General features: G+C 42.6%; 1 protein-coding gene across 3 annotated transcripts; it reads left to right on the top strand.

Annotated features, from left to right (window-relative positions):
- The first annotated feature begins 132 nt into the window (after positions 1–132).
- Positions 133–18,293, top strand: SUPV3L1 (Suv3 like RNA helicase). Of its 3 annotated transcripts, XM_027750478.2 has the most exons (15): positions 133–393; positions 5,249–5,326; positions 5,599–5,706; positions 7,193–7,307; positions 7,876–8,044; positions 9,295–9,406; positions 9,694–9,771; positions 10,716–10,807; positions 11,726–11,906; positions 12,318–12,411; positions 13,043–13,262; positions 13,641–13,721; positions 15,232–15,408; positions 16,955–17,103; positions 17,488–18,293. In XM_027750478.2, exons 1-15 carry the CDS (start codon positions 150–152, stop codon positions 17,975–17,977), a joined length of 2,388 nt encoding a protein of 795 aa, XP_027606279.1. In that variant the 5' UTR covers positions 133–149; the 3' UTR covers positions 17,978–18,293. The 3 variants fall into 3 exon arrangements, with proteins under 3 accessions (XP_027606279.1, XP_027606280.1, XP_027606281.1); XM_027750479.2 differs by lacking the exon at positions 133–393 and having other exon boundaries at positions 5,301–5,326; positions 5,599–5,657; positions 17,488–18,290; XM_027750480.2 differs by lacking the exons at positions 133–393; positions 5,249–5,326; positions 5,599–5,706; positions 7,193–7,307 and having other exon boundaries at positions 7,960–8,048; positions 17,488–18,290.
- Positions 18,294–21,360: the final 3,067 nt, after the last annotated feature.

Genomic DNA, 21,360 nt, shown 5'->3' with positions numbered 1-21,360 from the left:
CGGGCTGTGCCCGCCCTGAGGGCGCTGTGGGAGGCGGGGTGTGTGTGTGTGTGTGTGTGTGAAGCGGTCCGGCGCACGCGCGGGGCGGGGCGGGCGCGCGGCAGTGACGCGCTTTGTGCGCGCGCCGCCGCCGCCGCCCTTGCCCGCGGATGAGTCGCTGCGCGTGGCCGCTGCTGCGGCGGCTCCCGGCGCGCGCGGGGCTCGCGCTCAGACATGGCCGCCCCGCCGCGGCAGCGCCGTCCGCACCGTCATCGCTGTCCTCATCATCCTCCGGGGACGGCGGCTCCCGCGCCCCCGACACCTCGCTCTTCGTACCCGTGCCGCTGAAGCCCGGCCCCGGCGGCGCGGCCGGGGAGGACGTGGGCGCCGAGCTCACTCGACCCCTCGACAAGGGTGAGTGCGGGCTGGTCCGTGAGGGGACGGGCGGCCTTCGGGCACCGGCCGTGAGGCCTCGCCAGCCCTCGAAGCGGCCCCAGTCCTGGGTCCCTCGGTTCAGGAAGGACATGGAGGGGCTGGAGCGTGTCCAGGGAAGGGAATGGAGCTGGGGAAGGGGCTGGAGCAGCAGGAACGGCTGAGGGAGCTGGGGGGGCTCAGCCTGGAAAAAAGGAGGCTCAGGGGGGACCTTCTGGCTCTTTGTTACTCCTTGACAGGAGGGGGGAGCCGGGGAGGGTCGGGCTCTGCTCCCAGGGAACAAGGGACAGGAGGAGAGGGAACGGCCTCAAGCTGTGCCAGGGGAGGGTCAGGTTGGACATCAGGAGGAATTTCTTCACAGGAAGGGTGATTAGACCCTGGAAGGGGCTACCCAGGGAGGCGGTGAAGTCCCTGCCCCTGGAGATGTTTAAGGGAAGGCTGCACGTGGCCATGGTTTAGTTGGCGTGGTGGTGTGTTAGGCACAGATTGGACTGTGATTTCGGAGGGCTTTTCCAACCTCACTGATTTGATTCCATGACCCGGCTGAGGGGAACCTGACCCTCCTGAGCCCTGCAGGGCTGGGTCCTGCCGATGGGAACTGGCCCTCGCTGCTCTTGGGTCCTCTCCTGGGGTTTATCCCTTGGGAGCAGGGGTCTCCCTGTGTGTTGTCTGACCACTGCAGCTGCTCGTGCCCGCGAAGGAAAAGTCGGATAAAGGCTGTGGCATGAGGTAAAACCACCGATACTGGGGCTTTACTGGGCATGTCATGGGGCTGGCCTGGGCAGGGCCAGGGCTGGACTTTGATGATCCTCGTGGGTCCCTTCGAGCTCAGAATGTTCTGGGATTTCCCAGAGCCATTAGCCGTGCTCTGTGTGGAGGAAACAATCTGCTGGCCTGGGTCCTCCACTCACTATTTTGGGCTAAAGGCACTCAGCGTGGGGCAGCGTGGGGCAGCTGAAGTGGAGTCTTGTGGCGTTCCAGAACCGTGACTGGATCTGCACTTGGAAGTCATAGTTTTCTTAAATATTGGTGTTACAGACAGAAGGGCATAGTCTTGTGTGTCAAAGGGGCAAAGTGTAGTGACAGAGCAAGTGGCTTCAGACTGCCAGAGGGCAGGATTAGATTGGATGTTAGGAAAAAATTCTTCCCTGTAAAGAAGGGTGGTGAGGCCTTGGCACAGGTTGCCCAGAGAAGCTGTGGCTGCTCCCTCCTTGGAAGTGTTTAAGGCCAGGTTGAACAGCAACCTGGGCTAGTGGAAGGTGCCCCTGCCCATGGCAGGATGAGGATGATCTTTAAGGTCCCTTCCAGCCCAGACCAGTCTGTGATTCTATGACTCTGTTATCTCTAAAGACTTGATAAATAAGAAACAAATTCTCGATCCTTTTGATGTTTGGTGATCCCAAAGCATTGAGGGTGTAAATGGGAACTTTTTTCTTCATATCATCTCCTAATTAAGTGTTCTGATGGCATATTGTTTGTATTAACTCCAAAGTACAGAAAGCATGGGAAAATGATCTTAATTGTTCAGAGCTGTAGAGAAAAAAAATATCTGGCCCTGAAAGTTAAAAAAAAACCCTAGCTAGGAAAAGAATCCTCAACAGCCGAAATGCTGAAATCTGTGTTGTTGTCAAACTTGCCTTATATATGAGTAGTACCTTCCTCAGGTAAACACGAATGGTGGCATCTTACTTGTGTATTCCTTGTTGTTTCACTTCTCAGAGAAGCAGTTATGTTGGATTTCTTCAAAGGTACAACTGAAATGCTCTGGGAAAATAAACACAGGTTCTGTTTGGTCTCTGCTGAGTTGTTGAGAGAGAACAGATTGGCTAAAATGATGTATTCCCAAAGGTGAAAATTAACTACTTCAAAGAGCTTGAAGTTCTTCCATGTGAGACTTGGAAGGAATGCCAACCAGGTGACCAATGTGGTGCTGCTCATCTGCTTGTTGGCATGTAGTGCTCTCTCTGTTGCTGTCAGCAACCCAATAATGTTAAAGAGAAAACTGAGAAAGACCTTCCTTAGCAGATATGTGTTTTTTAGGATGAAATAAGTATTCCTCTGCTTCCCCCCTCAGGTTCTGACCACACACAATGTTATGCATCTGTTTTTTTGGTATTTTGTACAAACAGGCTCTGTTAGATTCTTCTGTCAAGTACTGAACTAGATTTAATAAAGAAATGTGTGCATTTGCAGCCTTTCCGATTAGAGCTGGTGAAGGGGCTTTGTTACTGACAGCTGAGTGTAATTCCGGTGTGAATCATCTTGTTAAGTTGTTACTGCTCAAGTGAGAGTGGTCCTGGTTTTCATGCTAATCAGACACTGTCAGGAAGACAAAAGCCTTTTTTGAAGCTTACTTTCGCAAAGCCAGTTTTGTAAAACCTTCATAGCAAATCTGGAATTAATTCACTACATCTGTTTTCCACGGCTTCATAGGAAGTGTACCCCTGTGAGTGCTGATAGATGCTTTCAGTTTTGGTGTATCTGGGAGGCTTAAGTTATAAGGAGCTTTGCTTTTGAGCTTTTCTTAAGATATTTGATTTGACTGTTGGCCTTCTGCTATGGAGATGGTCCATTATCCATTTTCTAAATAAATGTAAATAAAATTATTCTGAAAGAATAATAAAATTATTCTGAAAGATCAGCACTTTGTGCTGTGTGGCTTTGTGAACCCTGGGTATGGGTGTTGATTTGGAGCCCTCATGCTCAGTTGTCATGTTGAATGTCAGTTCTGTGGCTTCAGTTGTCAGACCACAGGGCTGTGCTCACTGGTGGGAAATGCCAGGAAAGACAAGGTATTGGCAGCAATTCTTGTGTCAGAAATAGGAGGTGCCTGAACAAGGGGGTTAGTTAGGTACGTTAGATTACTTGGACTGGACAGTGGAAGTCTAATAGTTGTGGAGGAATTCTAAAATCAAGCAGTTCAGCTGCCCTGGGATAGCATACAGCCTGACTGAAATGGACTGTTGTCATCTGAGATACAGGGAAATTACTTGGAAGTCTTCCTGCAAACAGGGCTGAAACTTCTAAATGAGTCTGATACACTGTTGCCTAACTGCATGATTTCTGAAACTAACTGCAGTCGGGCTGTCCTTTTACACAGAACCTTAAAAATGCTGCTGAGAAGTCAAAGTAATTGAGGAGAAAGAGCTGAAAGACAGTTCTACAATGAGAAAATGGTAAAGAAAGGGAAACCTCAGAATGGGAATGAATGGTAAGGGAGGGCTGAGGCAGGGGCTGAGTGTGTACCCTGATTGCTACCTGTATGTGCAGCTGGATTAGGCTCACACAGGCTGCAGTGCCAGCTCTGGTTTGTTTTGATTTCCCTTATTGTTAAGATGTGTTTGTGCTTAGGCAGGATCATGACCTTGGACATGGAGAGCTGTGATGGTCCCAATGTCATGTTGCCTTGGATAGTAACAAGTGTTTAGGCATTGACCTTTCCATCTTGTGGTAAGGCCAGTGGGCTGTGAATTTAGCTCCGTCGCTGATGATGTGGTGACTGTTAGAGCTTGTTAGGGAAGCTCTGAAGAGAATTTAGCCCTGTACTTTCTTGTAGTGCACTGTTTTCCAATCTGCCTTTGATTTTGGGGCCCTTAAATATTTCCTGATGAGAGTGTGGATGCCTGTGTAGGAAATGCAATCCTGCTGGTAGCCTTGCTTAGCTGCCTTTGGGAACATTTTGGACTGTGAGTGAAGCCATCAGGAGATTCCTGTAGCCATGCACAAGGTATTGGTTGTAGCTGCTGCCGTTGTGCACCCAAATTTGCCATATTCTTCTCACCTGGCGATTTTCTTTATGCCACGTGGACTGTCTTTGTTACACAGTGTTTTAGAGAGGCAATGTTTCAATAATATAAGGTTGATCTCGTGGGATCAATTTAAGGTTCATGTCGTGGCAGACAGTTACAGAGTTAGTGGTAGAGAGCAGAGCTTGACAGTGTTGTGTTCAGTGACTTGTGCTGGCAAACCAGGGGTGTGTTGCATTATTATTGTAATTCCTAGCATTTCATCATACAGGGCTCATAGACTTGAGTTTTAGAGTAAGGTAAGTTTGTGAATAGGTGTTTGTGATATTTGCTAGATTTTCATGAATTTCTGATCTGCTGTAGGTGGAGAAGGGACACATTTTGCCACTGTGATTTAACTAGCATTTAATGAACTAAATTCAGAGTGTATGTGAGTAAATACAGTTTTATTGCAACACTGAACTTTTAGGGGAAGGAAAGGGTTTATTAATAACTTTATAAGAGAATTTATATGAACAAAGCAGAGTAATTTGTGATATATATGAAAAAGCTCTGTTAAGTTTTCTTCTTCCCTCCTTTATTTAACCTGAGAAAAGGAAGAATACTGGATCTGGTTGAACTGATCTTTCTGGAGAGTCTGTCTTGGAGGCAGAGTGGAGAGAAGAAAGTACCTCAGGATGTTTAGTCACTGAGTAGTTTAAGCAGATTTGCTTTTCACATGGAAACCTGCTGTTTCCTGATGGATGCTGATAAAAAGCAAAAATAACCCACCCCAAAACATTAATTAGTTTGCTCCATAACATATTGTCTGTAGGTTCCCACCTTTGTGCTTTCTTACCAAGTACCAGGGAGAGTGTCTCAAATGCTGCCCTCATCTTCATGGTGCTTCTTACTCTGCTGCAGATGGTCCTTCTCCACAATACTGTCAGTCATTGATTGTGTTTAATTTAGGGAGAATTCGTTTGAGTCTGTTCACCAGGGCGAGATTCCCTCTCTCCAGAGTAAGGAGATGATAATCCAGGGTCTTTGGGCCAGCAGAATGTGACTTAATTTTAAGCAAACTAAAAAAAAAAGTTTCTCTTTTTCTACAGGTGAAGTTCTAAAAAATTTAAACAAGTTCTACAAAAGAAAAGAAATCCAAAGACTAGGAGCAGAAAATGGATTAGATGGTAAGAACATGTTCCAAGTTTATTTTTAATGTGAAACCTGTTCTAATTCAGATACAGTATTAGGTAGAGCTCGTCTTTTATGAGTCTCACAACACTGCTTGTTTACCTTGTCTCTGTCACTCAGTTCAAATAACCTTATATTTTTACCTTTAATAGTTTATCTTAAGGTATAGGTTTTTAATGGATTGCTTCAGTGTTTTGGTGGATGTTTACAAACACAGTTTTCTGGTCCTGGTCACACTGATTTTGTTCCGTGTTTTGATTTTTTGCAGCTCGCCTGTTTCACCAAGCGTTTATAAGCTTTAGGAAATATATCATGGAATCCAGCTCTGTGAGTGCTGATTTGCATATTATTCTCAATGATATATGCTGTGATGCAGGCAAGTATCTGGAGTGCTTGTAAAATAAAATGTTACATTTTTTCCTTGTTTTTGACCTGTATGCTTTACCTACGTACCCGTGGACTCCCTGCTATGCTGTCAGACAGCTTAAAAATCCCTGCTAGGATTTGTGCCCATCCTAGGGAGCATTCTGTTCTTAAACCTTCTGGAGTGGAAATGACAGAGGTGGAGGTGTTGGCAAGAAGCAGCCTGTTGTTTTATAGCATCTTCAGGCTGAAATGGAAACAGAACTGTTGTGTTTATTCTTCTTGGCAATCGAGTAGTCACTAGGGGGCACTTGGAGAACTCCCTGCTGGCCAGGTGGCTTTTAGGGATTGGGAGTACAGCTCTGACAGTGCTGGTTCCCTGTGGCACTCACAGAGGTGAGTGTTTGCTTGCTTAGTGCATCTTGTGTTGTCATTAACAGCACTAACTGAGGGGTGATGCCAGCTGGGAACAGCAGAACCAACCTTTTCCATGGTTTGAGCTGCAGAACTTTGGCACAGTATGTCTGTTCTAATGATGGGAATTTAAAGGTTACATTGGCCATTAGTTTTGTCTTCAAATGTAAATGTGTATGTTCTATATGTTGGCAATCTTAGGAAATTGTCTCTTTATATTGCTTGTGCATAAAATCTCCCAGAGGATTTTCTTGTTTCTGCTCCTTATTTAGTTACATATGAACATTGTTTATATGTGCCTTAAAACTCATATAAATGGAAGAATAAAGGGTTGTTTATTGTGGCAGTTTTAAAATTTTTTTGTTTAAGTTTTGCTTGTCCAAAGATGATAATTGAATATATTAGTTTTTTCAAATTTTCACAATAATTTTGATTTATTGAATATTAATTCTCAATTTAAAAAACCCAGGAGGGACAGTAGAGAAGTGTGACCTGAAATGAGATCTTTAAGGCCACATGTCTGCTCTGCAGACATTCAGAAGAGTGAACCCAAATGTCTCTTCTGAGTTGATTTCTCTGATTTTATTTTCTCACTTAGGGATTGGAAACTTTGAATTTTTAACCAGCATCCTGTGTCTTGGTAGCTTAGGGAAGCTGCACAATATCCTGGTCTGCTATGTTTTTTCATAAAAGCATTTTGGAAGCTTTTATTTTATTTTTATTTTATTTCAAGGCAGCACATGAATTTAGGAAGCAAAGGCTAAAGCTCTTTCTCATCCAGCTTTCCCCCAGTTTCTCATTTAATTGAGAAGTTCTTCAGGCATGTGGGCTGACCAGAGTGAATATACCGAAATGAGAGCCAGCTTTTTGGTACCATTGGATTTGAATTACATTGCTTAATGAGACCATGTTAGCTCACCTTTCTGCAACTGAGATAATTATTGAACTTTGTAGAGAGCCAGGAGGGGAAAGAATTGCGGAAAGAAAAGTGTGTGGTGGAAGTAGTGGAAATTTTTTTTCCAAGTTTATTATGATGGTACACGCTGTGAGACAAGCATGCAAACTGAGCAGGGTTTGTCCCGTAGGCCACGTGGATGACCTGTTCCCGTTTTTCCTGAGGCATGCCAAGCAGATCTTCCCCATGCTGGACTGCATGGACGACCTGCGCAAGATCAGCGACCTGAGGCTGCCGCCCAACTGGTCAGTGAGGGCAGGGGCTGCACTGCTTTCTTTTCTTAGTGTCATAGACCTTCAGAGTCTGGGGACTTCAGCTTTGTGGTGTGTGATTGTACTACATTTTCAGTTCCATTTCTCTGCTTTTACAATAATTTCTGTCAGGAACTCAAATTTTTTACAAGCTACATTGCAGTGAATTAAAAGGAAAATAAGGTTATATCAGCAATGAAAGTCACTGAATAGCCTTTCCTAAAAGCTGTTTTCTGGATGTATTTTTGGGAGGTAGCACAGCAGAACACTGAAATGTTAATAAACCCAAGGAGAGAGGATTAAGAGGAGTAATGAGAATTATTTTGAACACAATGTGTGAATTTGAATCTTTGAAAGCATTGTATGATTTAGAAGATGAATGTATAAGATGTAGTAACCTCTTTTTTCTGGCTCTGTTTAAGAACTTGATCTTTCTGCTTTCAATACACATTAAAAAGTCAATAAATTAATATTTAAGCTAATTTCCAGTTTCTCCTGAATCAGTATCCAGAACACTGGATAAATGTTTAACAGATCTGCTTTTTTTGTGTGTATGTTTTAGGTATCCAGATGCCAGGGCTATTCAAAGAAAGATAATATTCCATGCCGGTCCTACAAACAGTGGAAAAACTTACCATGCTATCCAGAGATTTTTGTCAGCCAAATCTGGAATATACTGCGGCCCACTAAAACTTCTGGCTCACGAGATCTTCCAAAAGACTAACGATGCTGTCAGTATGTCATATCATTTCCCAACATGCTTAGCACTGGGACAGTGTCAGGAATGCATGTCTGTAAAGTCCTGTAGCTGCTCCAGGTGTTCCCTGGAGCAGTGTGTGCTTGGACAGGTGCCTTTGCTTTGCAGCTCATGGCAATGCCAGTTGTGCTTTAATGCTTTAGGTGAGCAGAATGGAACATCATTTCTGCAGATGGAAGAGCACTGTCCCCACAGCACATCCTGTGCAATCATCCCTGTAACCTGCCTCCCTTAGGCTGTGATCTGTTGCTCTCCAGGTTTAGCCAGGCTCTGCTGTTAGGTTTTTCAGCATGGGAGCCGTGCCTCTTTTACCCATGACCTTTATTTTAGCTGGTACACAAAAATTACCCTTGCTTAACTCCCCTCAACCTTCTGCTTCTATGTTTAAATATATTACACTTCACCGTCTATGAAAAATTCTGCAGACTCAGATGTGCTGAGTTGAAGAGCAGTGCCCTGTCTCAGGTTCCAGAGGAAATTTTCAATACTGTGGGCTTTTTTTTATTACTTCTGGCATATTTTTGGAGGCTTCCCACCAGTGTGTTTCCAGCTGCACAGAATCAGTTCTGAAGCATTAGAACCACACATCACATGTTAATGCAGCACAGTGTGTGTGTGTACAGTAGCATTCACAAATGGTTTTGTGACTTCTCTTTTTTTGATGTAGAATTTTTAATTCCTCTTACTGGTTTATCAAACTCACACATAAGAAGGATTGGCTTGTCCTAGGAGACAAGTCCTAGGTAATGTGCACCACGTGGTGGCTGTGGGTACCATGCGGTGATGTTCCCTGTTGGTAGTTGCTGTACTTCATTCCCATGTGTTCAGTGTGTGTGAAAACGATCCCCAAATGAACTGGAGGAGGCTGGAGCTTGCAAGGCTCCTTCACTGCTGGGCCTTGCTTTATGAGCCCCCTGTACTGCAGCTCTTCTGACAGTTCTTTTGTTGCAGTTGTGACAGTTCTGAAATGCTCAGGGGAAGATGTAATCTCCTGCAGGAGTAGGGGAAGGTGTCTAATCACAGATACTACCTCTTCATTATACCTCTAGTTTGATAGGACTTAAATACAGGGCACAAGTCTCAGAGGGCAAGGTAGTTATTTTCTGGAAAAACTTCCATTATACTGTCCTAGAAGCTACTGTAAGAAGCTGATTTTATTCCTCTTTGGAAAGAGGATTCTGTTATATTAAAGCAACTTAACCTGAGTTTTTTGAATTCCTTTAGAACGTGCCATGTGACCTGGTGACGGGAGAAGAGCGTGTCTTTGCCAGTGAAGATGCCAGACAAGCTCCTCATATTGCCTGTACCATTGAAATGTGCAGCACTAACACACCTTGTATGTATACATAATTGTGTCAGTCTTATCAGGGGGATCTTCATGTGTATTATTGCTTGGACTCTGAAGTAGCTCAGCTATTCCCTTTCACTCTTATTTCAACAATTTCTGAACTATATTAGAGCAGCTCAAGAAACCTGGATCATCTCAGAGTAGCTTTCTGGTGGTAGAGGATTAGCTTGATTTGAGATACCTTATTTAGAAAGCCTCTGGGTCCCTTTGTGTGTTGTACTGCTGTTCCACGTTCTCTTCCTTGGTGCATCATGCTTTTTCTTTTTTATTTTAAGATGAAGTTGCTGTGATTGATGAAATTCAGATGATCAGAGATCCTGCCAGAGGGTGGGCTTGGACGAGAGCCCTTCTGGGTAAGCTGGTTTATGTTGGCAATGAACCTGTTTAACTGCAAATGGCACCTTAAATGCAAGCTTAGCAGTCAGTATATTCATAAGTTATTACAGTATGGGATGCAAAATAAAAGTGAGTATTTTTTTCTTCATAAGTCTTCTCACAGCAAGTTAGAGAGATACTCTGCCCCAAAGGATTTGTCTGCACGGCAGCAAGTTACCTGTCATGTTTTACTTAATGAGTGTTTTTTAAAAATTTTATTTACATTCTTCCTTTAGTTCTCCTTCCTTGGATAATGTGGAGTCTTTGCTACATCATGCTGTCTTTTTACACTGAGTGTTTTCTAAAACTGCTTTTTTGTTCAATTAAAACAACACCAATTTTCAGGGATTGCCTTAGGAAGAGATACTGTTCAATGTATGTCAGCTTTAAATATTTTAGTGTTAATTTCAAATGGCTCATTTATAGAGTTGCATCAATCTGTAAAATTCGTAGAAGAATGCTTGTTTTGATAATTTTAGAGTTTTTCAAGAGGAAATTTTGAAACATTTTTCCTCGTATTTTTCGCAGAAGTTTGGAATCTGATTCCCTCTGCCCTCGCCCCTTCCCTTGGTTGCTTTTGATGATGAGTTCAACAGAATGTTTTTTCACACTTCCTCTGCCTCTGTTTTTTTGCCTTTTCTATTCTGAGTGCATTAGGGTTGAATTCATGCAGAAAATAAAGACACTCAGTTCTGCTGTGGTTTGGGAGTTATTAAACATAAATAGTAAATAAAAGCTTTGCTCCATTTGTTCAGTGGTTGAGGACAGTGGTTGTTTTGGCTGAGTGTGCAACGAGGTATTGGCTGCTCTAATTATCACTCTAATGTGATAAATGTAATTTTTGGGTAACTTAAGAGTCAGCTAAAGCTACTGTTGTTTATAAATAAGTAACATTTTTCTTTTAACACTGGACCTTGTTCAGGCCTCTGTGCAGAAGAAATCCATGTTTGTGGAGAAGCTGCTGCTGTTGACTTGGTGACAGAGCTCATGTACACCACGGGGGAGGAAGTTGAAGTAGGTATTTTAATTCTCAGAAGCTAAGGACAGAACATCAGGTTCTCCTTGCTGTAAAACAGGCAAAAAATGTATGGTCTATTGAGGGTATCACTGATCAAAGTTATCATATGGGAGCCATTATTAGAGTGATTCTTGGCTTCTGTAAATCAAAGGAGATGTTGCAAAGTTCTTTCTTTTTCTTTTTCTTTTTAAATAGTAGTACTGTTTTGCTGAAAGATGGTAAGTGCTTTGCTGAGTTCAAAGAAAAGTGCTTTACTGTGTTCCCCTTGGGGAATTTTGCAGGTGCTACAGCTCTTCAGGGGCTTTCTTTACAATTCTGATCTTCCTGGAGGGCAAGTGCCCTCAGGTTTGCTAATTTTACTGGGTTGGTTGATAGTTATTCTCCACATGATGAGGAAAGGAGGTTAATATATGTATTTTTAATTGGTAAGGTTCTTTTGAGAAGAGTATTTAAAAACAAAATATGCTCCCAATGAAGTCCAACCTTCATGATTTCAAGGAGAATTAGCTGTAGCTTTATATGTCTGTGTGTGGTGGGGTATGTAATTCTGAAAAGGGAGGACCAGTGAGAGCATTCAGATACGTGACTGAAAGCAGACACTCATTTCTTGATAGATCAAGGGATGTAGCCTGTGTACTATTTTTCTTGAATCTAGTTTACATCTGGAATCTAGTTTACATGTAAAAAATACGTAGTTCTTCTGTTTCTTGAAAAAGCTGTATAGTTCTCAGCTTGGGAAGTGCTGCCAGTATGCAAGTGCATAGGGTGTACATCTCCTTCTCTCCAGGAATTATCCCTTCAGGACTGAGAGAGGTCCCTCAGCGCTACAGTCACATGTGATAATAAATGTACTGGTTGATATTCCACAGGAAATTTTTAATTTAAAGAAATATCTTTGACAACTTTAATTCTAGGTCCGAAACTACAAGAGACTCACTCCTCTGACTGTGCTGGATTATGCCTTGGAATCCTTGGATAACCTCCGTCCTGGGGACTGCATTGTCTGCTTCAGTAAGAATGACATTTACTCTGTGAGCCGACAGATTGAAGCCAGAGGATTAGAATGTGCTGTCATATATGGCAGTCTGCCACCAGGTAAAGCACTCTTCCTTTATTGGTAAGGGAATGTTCTACTTCTTGCTGCTTTTCTTAGGAAAAAACCCTTACACTGCTTTCTTTGTTTTAAAATAAAGCAGCACAAGTTTCCTAGTTTTGCTTCTCCATAGAGTTAAAGAAAGTAATTGGCTTTCATTGACTGGTGTTTTAATCTTGGGATTAGACCTTTATTATGTACTTAATTTTGATCTTCAGATAGATATAATTAAATGAGATCTTTCCACAGCTCTGGGAATGGTTTAAGTCCCTCCTGCCCCCTTCCCTCCAAAACATCCAAATACCAATCAAATACCATTTTTTTCCTCTCAGCCTATTGAAAGCATTGGGCTTAGTGATATGTTGTCTTTGATTTGTAGGAAGTTTGCTATGTGTTTTGTCATTCTGTTTTAGGAACAAAACTTGAACAGGCGAAGAAATTCAACGATCCTGATGATCCATGCAAAATTTTAGTTGCTACAGATGCAATTGGAATGGGACTCAATTTGTAAGTATTTACAGCAGGTTATGGTATTTTTTTTCTTTTGGGTGTTATGCCTGCATTAATTTCCTTGCTTATTTCTCCCCAGTCTGTTAATTTGGCCAAATATCTGCTATGTCTAGATAATACCGTACGTACATTTTCATTCTGAAGTAGTGTTCAATTTGGTTGGGCAGAATTAAGCTTTAATTTTGAAACTGATTCCAAGAATTAATGGCTCCCTTGGCCTAATTCTGTGTGATAGTGGCTAACTGTGCCTACTGGATCAACAAGAGTCACATGTGTTAGGTTGTCAGAGTTACCAGTCTCTTGCATTTCTGAAATGCAGAGCAAGTTCAGCCCAGTTTCAGGTGTGTTTTGTTGGTGAAGGTGATGCAGTCACGTTGCTATAAACTACTGATGGATTGGGACCCTACTAGAACATGATTGATATGTGCAGGCCTGATAATTCTCCTGTGACTAACCAGGAGTCTTGTCATGCCCTTTGGAATACACTGTGTCCATAGGTAGTCTCTGTGATACCTTAATTTATAGAGAAGAAGAAAGCTTATAAAAAAGAAAAGGCTTTCATACTTCATATTGGAAGTAATTTGCAAGAAAAAAAAGACTCCTCTTTGTTTTCGTTCCAATATTCCAGGTGCATACGAAGAATAATCTTTAACTCCATAGTGAAGCCGACTGTCAATGAGAAGGGAGAGAAGGAAATAGACTCCATTCCCACCTCCCAGGCCCTGCAGATCGCAGGCAGGGCCGGGCGTTTTGGCTCGTCCTTCACACAGGGGGAGGTCACCACGATGCACCGCGAGGACCTCGTGCAGCTGAAGGAAATTCTGAGCGAGGCTGTGCCCCCTGTGAAGGTGAGGGACTCAGTACCCAGTTAGCACAGATGTGCTCTGGGGCTGGTTTATGATGTTCTGTCCCCAAATTATTTTTCCTTGTGTCTGTTTACAATGTAGTAATAAAAGTGGATTGTGTCATGCCAGAGTGACTTTGGATAGATGTCCCATTTGGAGGCTTGCAATGTTGCATTTATACTGCAGCTGCTCTTTTAAGAATTAAAAGCTCAAGCACAGAAGTTCCTAAGTTTCAGATAAGTGTGCTAAATAAACTGGAGTCTGTAGGGTGCTTTGGTTTCTTTCTTGCATTTTGTCTTTCTATGTGTTGCTTCTGGTGCATTAACTTTAAAACAATATTGAGAATTAATGGATTTTTTTTTTCTTTTATTTTCCCTTTAGGCAGCTGGCCTACATCCTACTCCTGAGCAGATAGAAATGTTTGCTTATCATCTTCCTGATGCTACTCTATCCAATCTAATTGTAAGAATGACCAAAATATTAGCTTTTGCATTAAAAATTAAGCATTACTTACGGTCACTGCTTTTGTACAAACATACACTGTGGGAACCTGACAGACAGCCTTGTGTGTATTTTTTAGCAGTTGGATTCTTCTCTCTACCACAGCACTGACTGTAAATAGGTTTAGAATGCTTAACTTTTCTGTGCTATAATAAACTTGAAAGCTCTTCAAGCATGTCAGTATTTTCACACGTGTTGAATTCTGTCCAGCAGCCTTTTCATTTCACCTTTTCTGAATTTTAAATGTAGACATTTTGGTCTGAGGCTGAAAATATTAGAGATTGAAATTGTGGTAAATTATTTGAAAATTCCTGAGAAACTAGGCTGGTCACGTCAGGTTTCTGTATATCTGAGAGCCATCTGATTTTCTTTCCCTGTTTCCATGGGTTTTATGGTGTAACGATGCTTGTGTAACTTTGAGAAAATAGATTTTGTGGAATCTGCTTGGTCTCATCCTTAGATAGGTAGTACCTCTTTTGGATGTGCCTAAACATTTTAAAGTAGAAATTAAGCTTCCAATGCTGTATTTAAAGAATAGTATCACAGCTTTTAGTAGACTGAGAAACTCTTAGCAGCTTTCATGGATTTAAATGTGCATTATTGTTCTCTGCTGATGTACTGTTATATAGCAAAGTGTGTGGTTTCTAACCTTGAGATAAAAGATTATACCTGGAGACTCCTGGGAGACTTAGGCTGGTAGGGAGCACATCTTTAAAATTTGGCTATTAACAATTTCTGGGCCACCATAGAAGTATTAAGATAAGAACCCTGTGTAGTTATTGATCTCTTAAGTATTCAGTCACATATTTAATTAAGAAACTCAATGTTTCTCTAAAGATGTTTTTTAAAACTCAAAGATTTACATTGGAGAAATAATTTTGGGGGCCCATAGAAATTCCCCCTACATCTGATGCCAGGTACCCTGGCATGTCCTGTTTCTCCAAACCTTGGATATATTTCAGGTTTTCTTTGAACTCCACTATTGCAATACTGTATTTATCTTGTGTTTTCTTTCTTCCTAAAATAGATCTGAGCCTGACATTGAGCTAAAAATACCTCAATTATTGAATTCAATGTTGTAAAGTTAGCTTTTTGGGTCATGCTAAGTGACAAACCTGGAGAAATTTCTAAACATAGTAGTAACTGGTTCCTATAATGGTGTTCTTTGTAACTAAAATGTACAGTTCCAGACCTTTGTTATTCAGGAGACTAACTGAACATGTTTAAATAAAGCATAGTGTGTTATGTCTTCTCCTCTGATCCTGTGCTGGAGAATTTCATGCAAGCTCTGCTAAAAGAGGAGAAGGAACTCCCCTGCCCCTTCTTTATTACTGTGGTCAAATTTGATGGCTTTTAGCTGTTCTTTCAGTTTAACCAGCATTTGAAACACTAAATAATTTTTTGGTTTGGTAATGCAAAGTTTAGCAACCCCCTCTAATAACATTCTGTTCGTTTGGTTGTATTTTCACAGGATATTTTTGTGAGTCTCTCACAAGTCGATGGGATGTACTTTGTCTGCAATATCGATGACTTTAAATTTCTAGCAGATATGATTCAGCACATTCCACTAAATCTGCGGTCACGATATGTCTTCTGCACTGCCCCCTTGAACAGAAAAGAGCCTTTTGTGTGTACCACGTTGCTGAAGGTCAGCTGGCTTTTTCCTCAAAAAAATGTGATGTTTATGTTGGAGCAAGTGGGTCTTGGTGCAGTGAGACTGTGTCTGCTGTATTTACTGTGGGATTTGTCATTAGGTCATTGGAGAGCATTCTTAAAGTGCTCACGGGCAGTAATATAAAATCTTTGGAGATGTATTTTTTTTTCCTAATTGCATTCTTCACTAATTTTATGGACCAGAGCTTTTAAGTCCTGAGAACTGGTTCTCGTGATGTAAATTAAGATTTGGACAGCTTTTCTGCTGTTTGACTCAGAGAATCCTCCTGCTTGTCCTTGCAGGTGAGCTCTGAACCGGGAGGGGTCACTTATGTTCCCTAGTCACTTGTGCACTGTTAAGCTTTGCACCACAGTGTGCCTAAAAGTAGTCATTAAAACTCAAGTTACTGCTGCTTCAGGGTGTTAGCTTGTCAACAAAAGAGAAGAATGTGGGATCAAGGGTTATTGCTGATGTTAGGAGAGTTACACAGAATTAAAACCCCAGAAAACACAGTGCTGTAAGTTGCTCTCAAAATTATGTCACTTCACTTTTCAGGCCTGGATGAACTGTTTTTCACTGTACCCCCCCAGAGTGATTATTTTGAGGAATTTGTAGTCAGCGGATTTTTCAGGTTTTTGAGATTAATAATTTAATTTGAGACTGTTACTTTGTTAGACAGTATTGCCTTTGTGCCCTTGTTAGAGACTCCATTAAACTTTTAAAAGGAAGTAGTGTAAAAATGAAACTGGTGTGGTGCCTTCAGGTCAGAAATATTAGACCCCTGCTTTTCAAAAGGAGCTAATAATCTTTAAAAATTGAGTGATTGATGAAAGAGTTGAAAAAAGTGTCTTGTTAAGAAAATGCTGAGCATTCAGACACCAAGGAATGAAGGTGCAGAGGGGCATAATGTGGTGTTGGAGGGAGGTAGGATGTTGTGAATGCTTGTGTGAATTTAAGCACCATTCCTTGGCCCAAAAAACCCACTTCTAGTATCAGCCAGCTAGGAGGCAGTTATTCCAAGTCATCAGAACTTTTGAAAATTTTAGATTTAAATCTTATTTGACTTGGTTTTTTGTTACTTAAAGAGCTGAGGTGTCTGAGTTTCAGAAGGGCTGCTTTCTAGTGCAGATTAATCTGTTTGGGTTGTGAGTAGTGTGTTTCCTAAACCAGGGAATACATTCAACATTTTCTCAACCCGGAGACTCTGAAACAAGATAATTAACCAAACAGGAGGAGGAGAATTAAAAAAGACAAAGTCCATCTGCTGTGCTGGATGAAATCAAATGCCTTCAGTGTTATGCTTTTCTGGATAGCTCTATGCCTTTGTTGCTTAACTCTGTGCATGGCCCATGCACAAATTGTGTTAATGAGGCTCTGCAAAGGAGAGGTGACTCCTGTGTTGAGTAATTAAGTAAAAGAATGTGTGGCATTTGGGCTGTGTAAAACAAAGCAGGTATTTTCTGTACACAGACTCCAAGGAATTTAACTCTTCTGGGATTTCTTCTTTCCTAACTGACTGAGGACCTTGCTTGTTTTTCAGTTTGCACGACAGTTCAGTCGAAACGAGCCCCTGACCTTCGACTGGCTCTGCCGACACACCAAGTGGCCCTTGGCTGCTCCAAAAAACATCAAAGAACTTGTACACCTCGAAGCTGTTCATGATGTTTTTGACCTCTATCTGTGGCTAAGGTATTGTCTTTGTGCTTGAAAACTTGTTTTTATTTTCTCCTAGTATTTATGACTTACAGTTCTAGAAGAGCAGTGTCTTCAAGCCCGTGTGTACATGGTGCAGGATGGGCCCCTTAGGCCCTTTGGAGGATCCTGACAAATGCAAGTGTAGTGATGTGGGAGTGAGTCATGGGCTCTGCAGAGAGCAGTTTGTGACTGACAGAGAGAGAAAGGTAGAAACAAGGTGATCCTGGACTGAAACAGCTGAAATGCAGCTTATAATACTGTGGCCTTCCCATGCACCACATAATAAATTTTTTCTTACATAGTATGTGTCCCATTTTTATCCCAGTCAGCATTCCTGGAGCGGAAAGGTTTAACTGGGTGTTGTTTTGCCTCTCTCAGTTACCGCTTCATGGATATGTTCCCTGATGCTGCCCTTGTAAGGGATATTCAGAAGAAACTGGATGACATTATACAGGTTGGTGTGTGCAACATCACGAAGCTGATCCGGGCGTCCCAGTCTGCAGCTGCTCCTGGCACAGCAGAAGTTGTGTCCGAAGACTTTCCCACAGCTAAGAGGGATGCCAGGGTGGCTTCTGACCGTCGTGGTGCCAAGTCCCCAGAGGCACTGTCCATTGCAGTGGAGGCTCCAGCACTGAGGAGGGCGAGGAACCCGAGAGCCTCTCGGTCTGGGACGAGGCAGGAGGATCTGAAAAGCTATGGCCGGGGATCCCTTGCCAACAGACTGCTGCGTGAAGGACTCCTGACACAGGAAATGCTGAGACAGCTGGAGAGTGAGTGGCAGGATCAGCACAGGAATGGTAGATATGGCTTTGGTTCAAAAAGAGATGATCAGCATAGTTCAAAGGAAACAGGGAAAAAGAGAAAATAGAACCGTGTCCTAATTCTGTTTAGTTTTTATTCGTAAAATAAAATACTATTTTAATAATTTCTTTGGCATTTCATGTTTACACTGCTGCAGCTCCTTGATGTTTTTCCTTCTCCCGTGACCAGTAATGTGAAGCACTCAGAGAAACGGACTTTTAAAGCTCAGAGGGCATAGGTTTGCTTTTACCACTCAGCTGTGCACTCTTCAATCATGGTGTTCAGCATAAGCGTATGATCTGCTGCTATGTGAAAATTTGAAGTTGATGTCTTCTTGCAAGATGTCCTCACATCATCAATAAACATCAGATATGTCACTAGTAGTGAATTAGCTACTCATTCCATCCCTTCCTAAAGGGCAGGGTTTAGCAGACAACAAACAAGTAATGAACAACCTGGAACAAAATTGGCTCAGAATGGTGATGGGAGTCATGTGCCTCTAACCTTTGTGTCCTGGGAAAATGTGGAAGGTGGTGAAAAGCACTTGTGTTAATGTGTCGGGGAGTGATGAAATTCTGGCCATAAGAATTTTTGAGTAAGTTTCAGTTCTGTCATCTGAGGGGTAATTACTGAGACAAAGCAAAATCTGTCCTTGCTCTTTGAACTGTGTTCTTCTAGCGAGAGCTCATCCCATTGATGAGATGGGCGAAGTTTGAGGGGAGGAAAAACCAAAAAGTTGGATTATGGTTTTTGAAGGAAAGGAGGAAATGTTAGAAGCATAGGTATAATTTATTTACTTTTGAGAAATTCAGGTGTTTGTTTCTCCTGGAGTTTTCTAACTCAGTTTCAATACAAATTACTTTGTTCTGTCACATTTCATAAATGTTTTTTTAACTTCATGTGCCAGTTTGTGGTACTTGAATTTTGAGAGGTGTCCTGATGCAACGTCACTGGGTAATGTTTAAGGCAGTGCAGCACCAGGCTGTGCCTCTTCCACAGATGTGCAGGGGCTCTGTGATTTGTTTTCAGTGTAAGTAGCTTTAGGGTGTGCTTTTGAGCTCCCAGTATGGACACTGGAGAGTGGAAAGAATCAGATGCTGAAACTGCTGGGTGTTCACAGAAACGGGTTCCAGTACTGGGACATGTTACTGGGCTGCCTGAGGAGAATAATGCTGCACTGACCATATTACTGGGTTTGGCTGTGTGCAGGTCTGCACAGATCCTGCTTGTGTTAATGCTGGGATACCTGTAAAAGCCAGGTGGAGTTTCACTGTGTCAAATACCTGACTTTCTGAAATGATCAACCATGTATCTCTGCAGGTTGAAAGCTTGTTCTGATTCCCCTTTTCTTCTTCCTGGTATTGATCCTTTGTGCTGCTGTTCAGCAACAGGTCTGCAGCAGTTTGAAAATTGTTTCTAACAACTGTTTTCAGTGCATTTCATGTACTCTTTCCTCATTGTTCACTAAAAAACAAGCAGTGCATAAATGGTTTTAGTCCACATGCTCTCCTGCTGGTTTCATTACAGGACCAGTGGGAAGAGAAAGTTTTAGGTTGTTCCCCTGCAAAGCTCCATCTTTCTTTCCTCCCCCAGGACAAAGCAAGCAGCTCTCTGTGTGTGGCAGTGCCATGTGAGTGTTGTGGATTTCCTGTTGTGTGGATGAGTAATTGAGCTTTGCTTTGCCAGAGTCCTCAACAGCAGCATGACCTGCACAGAGCAGGAGCTGGCATTAACCCTTACAAATGGGTTCCACTGGATACTGTTCACACAGCTCCTGTGGGGTGGATGACGTGGCTGATGGTCCCAATTGCCTCCTTGTTCCTTGGCACTCACTCACTAGAAGGAAAACTGTAGCTGCTCAAGCCACACACATTGTCCCACTTCCATCTGGGACTGCACACTACATGGTGGACCTGCAAACCAGTGTTTAAAACCACCTTCTGCAAGGACAATTCTTCTCTCTCCCCAGAGTGTTTGGGTTTGGGCTGCAGGAGACCCACATTGCTACTGTGCTTGGCTTCTAGCCTGTTATGCTAAATTTACCCTTTAATTATAGCTAAGCTGTGTACTGGAGTATATTTTTGAGCAAGGAAAGAGTGTCTGGGCCTTGGGGGCGTAAGCCAGCCTTGTGTTTGAGCAGCAAGCTTTGCCATAAGGAAGCTAAATGACTATAAGCATTCTTTTTTGTATTTTGCTGAGATTAGCACTTGGCTTAACTCATTGCGTGTTTCCATAGCGACTCCATAGTAACTGTTTTAGGAGCTCTGAAGTTTATTCAGGCGTTTCCAGGCTGACTTTATGAAAGTTTTCTTTTCTTCTGAGCTAATGGTGTGGCTGTCATTGACTCCCATTAGAATGGCTGCCAGATTGGTCCCATGTGGTACAATCCAGACTGATGTGGGGCAGAGTTATCCCAACCACCCATTTTTAACATGCCCTGTGGGGCTGTGCTGAAACCTTTTGCTTTTAAGCAACATCATTAATATTGTTCACTTGATCTGGGAATGGCTGACTGATACAGCACTGCTTGGTAAAAGCCTTCTGTCTCTTAAGCTAATATGCTCTCTTCTGTCTGTGCTGTTTCCATCTCTTCTAAATAGTATCTGTCCTTGGATTGGATTTTCCCTCGGGTGCTCTGCCTTACTTTCCATCCTGGTGTTGCCCTGTGAGGGGCATATGTGGGATGAATGTAGGGACTTCTTTCTGTTCTGAGCTTTGATGAACTTGTAGGGATATAGTGGGGAATGAACCTGCTGCTACTTTGATGGGGGGGGGAATATATTCTAAAGGTTAGTCTTGGAATAATAAGCTATAATGAAGAAGTTATAATTTCTCCTGCTGACTCACCGGTAGCCTTGTCCACTGTCTCCTTGTTAACCTGGGTACCAAACTCAGCAACCAGTGTTGCCACTATCTCACCAAAGATAGATGTGTTTCTCCCACAATAAAATGCTTGTTGATACAGTACCTCTTTCTCGAGGTAACTGGTGCATGTTTAGCTGAGATACTCAAGACATTTATCTGAATTTCCCCATTGTAGCTGTGAGCTCCTTTTCTCTGCAGGTCTTTGACTGCAAGGCTGTGGGAGGCAGATGAGCACCAGACTCTTCAGATTCTCTGTTTTCCTTTGAGATGGGGCTTGGAGGGAGAACTGCAGGAGGAGGAAGTAGAGAGAGGGGTATTACAATTCTGAAGTCTTGTTTGGCCCTTGCGAAGCGGGGAGGGAAGGTTTGTGAATAACTTTTACTGGGTGCAGCTCTAACAAAGGGGAAAATCAACATTGCCTCAAGCGTCCAAACTGCGTGTGATGGGAGCTGACCTGCTCACCTGGGCCTGCAGAGGTTCCCCCGTTCTGGCAGGATCTTTATGAAATGGCTGTACTGGTTTTGGGTGTTGGGCCCTTGGTGCATTGAACTGCTGTCTGTGTGGAAATGAGATCATGTCTTGTCT

Source organism: Pipra filicauda, unplaced genomic scaffold, assembly GCF_003945595.2.
Source record: "Pipra filicauda isolate LSUMZ 115617 unplaced genomic scaffold, ASM394559v2 scaffold4_size7858003_pilon, whole genome shotgun sequence".
NCBI classification, from domain to species: domain Eukaryota; kingdom Metazoa; phylum Chordata; class Aves; order Passeriformes; family Pipridae; genus Pipra; species Pipra filicauda.
Note: the sequence above shows the minus strand (reverse complement) of the source record. Positions and strands in the feature narration are given on the sequence as shown.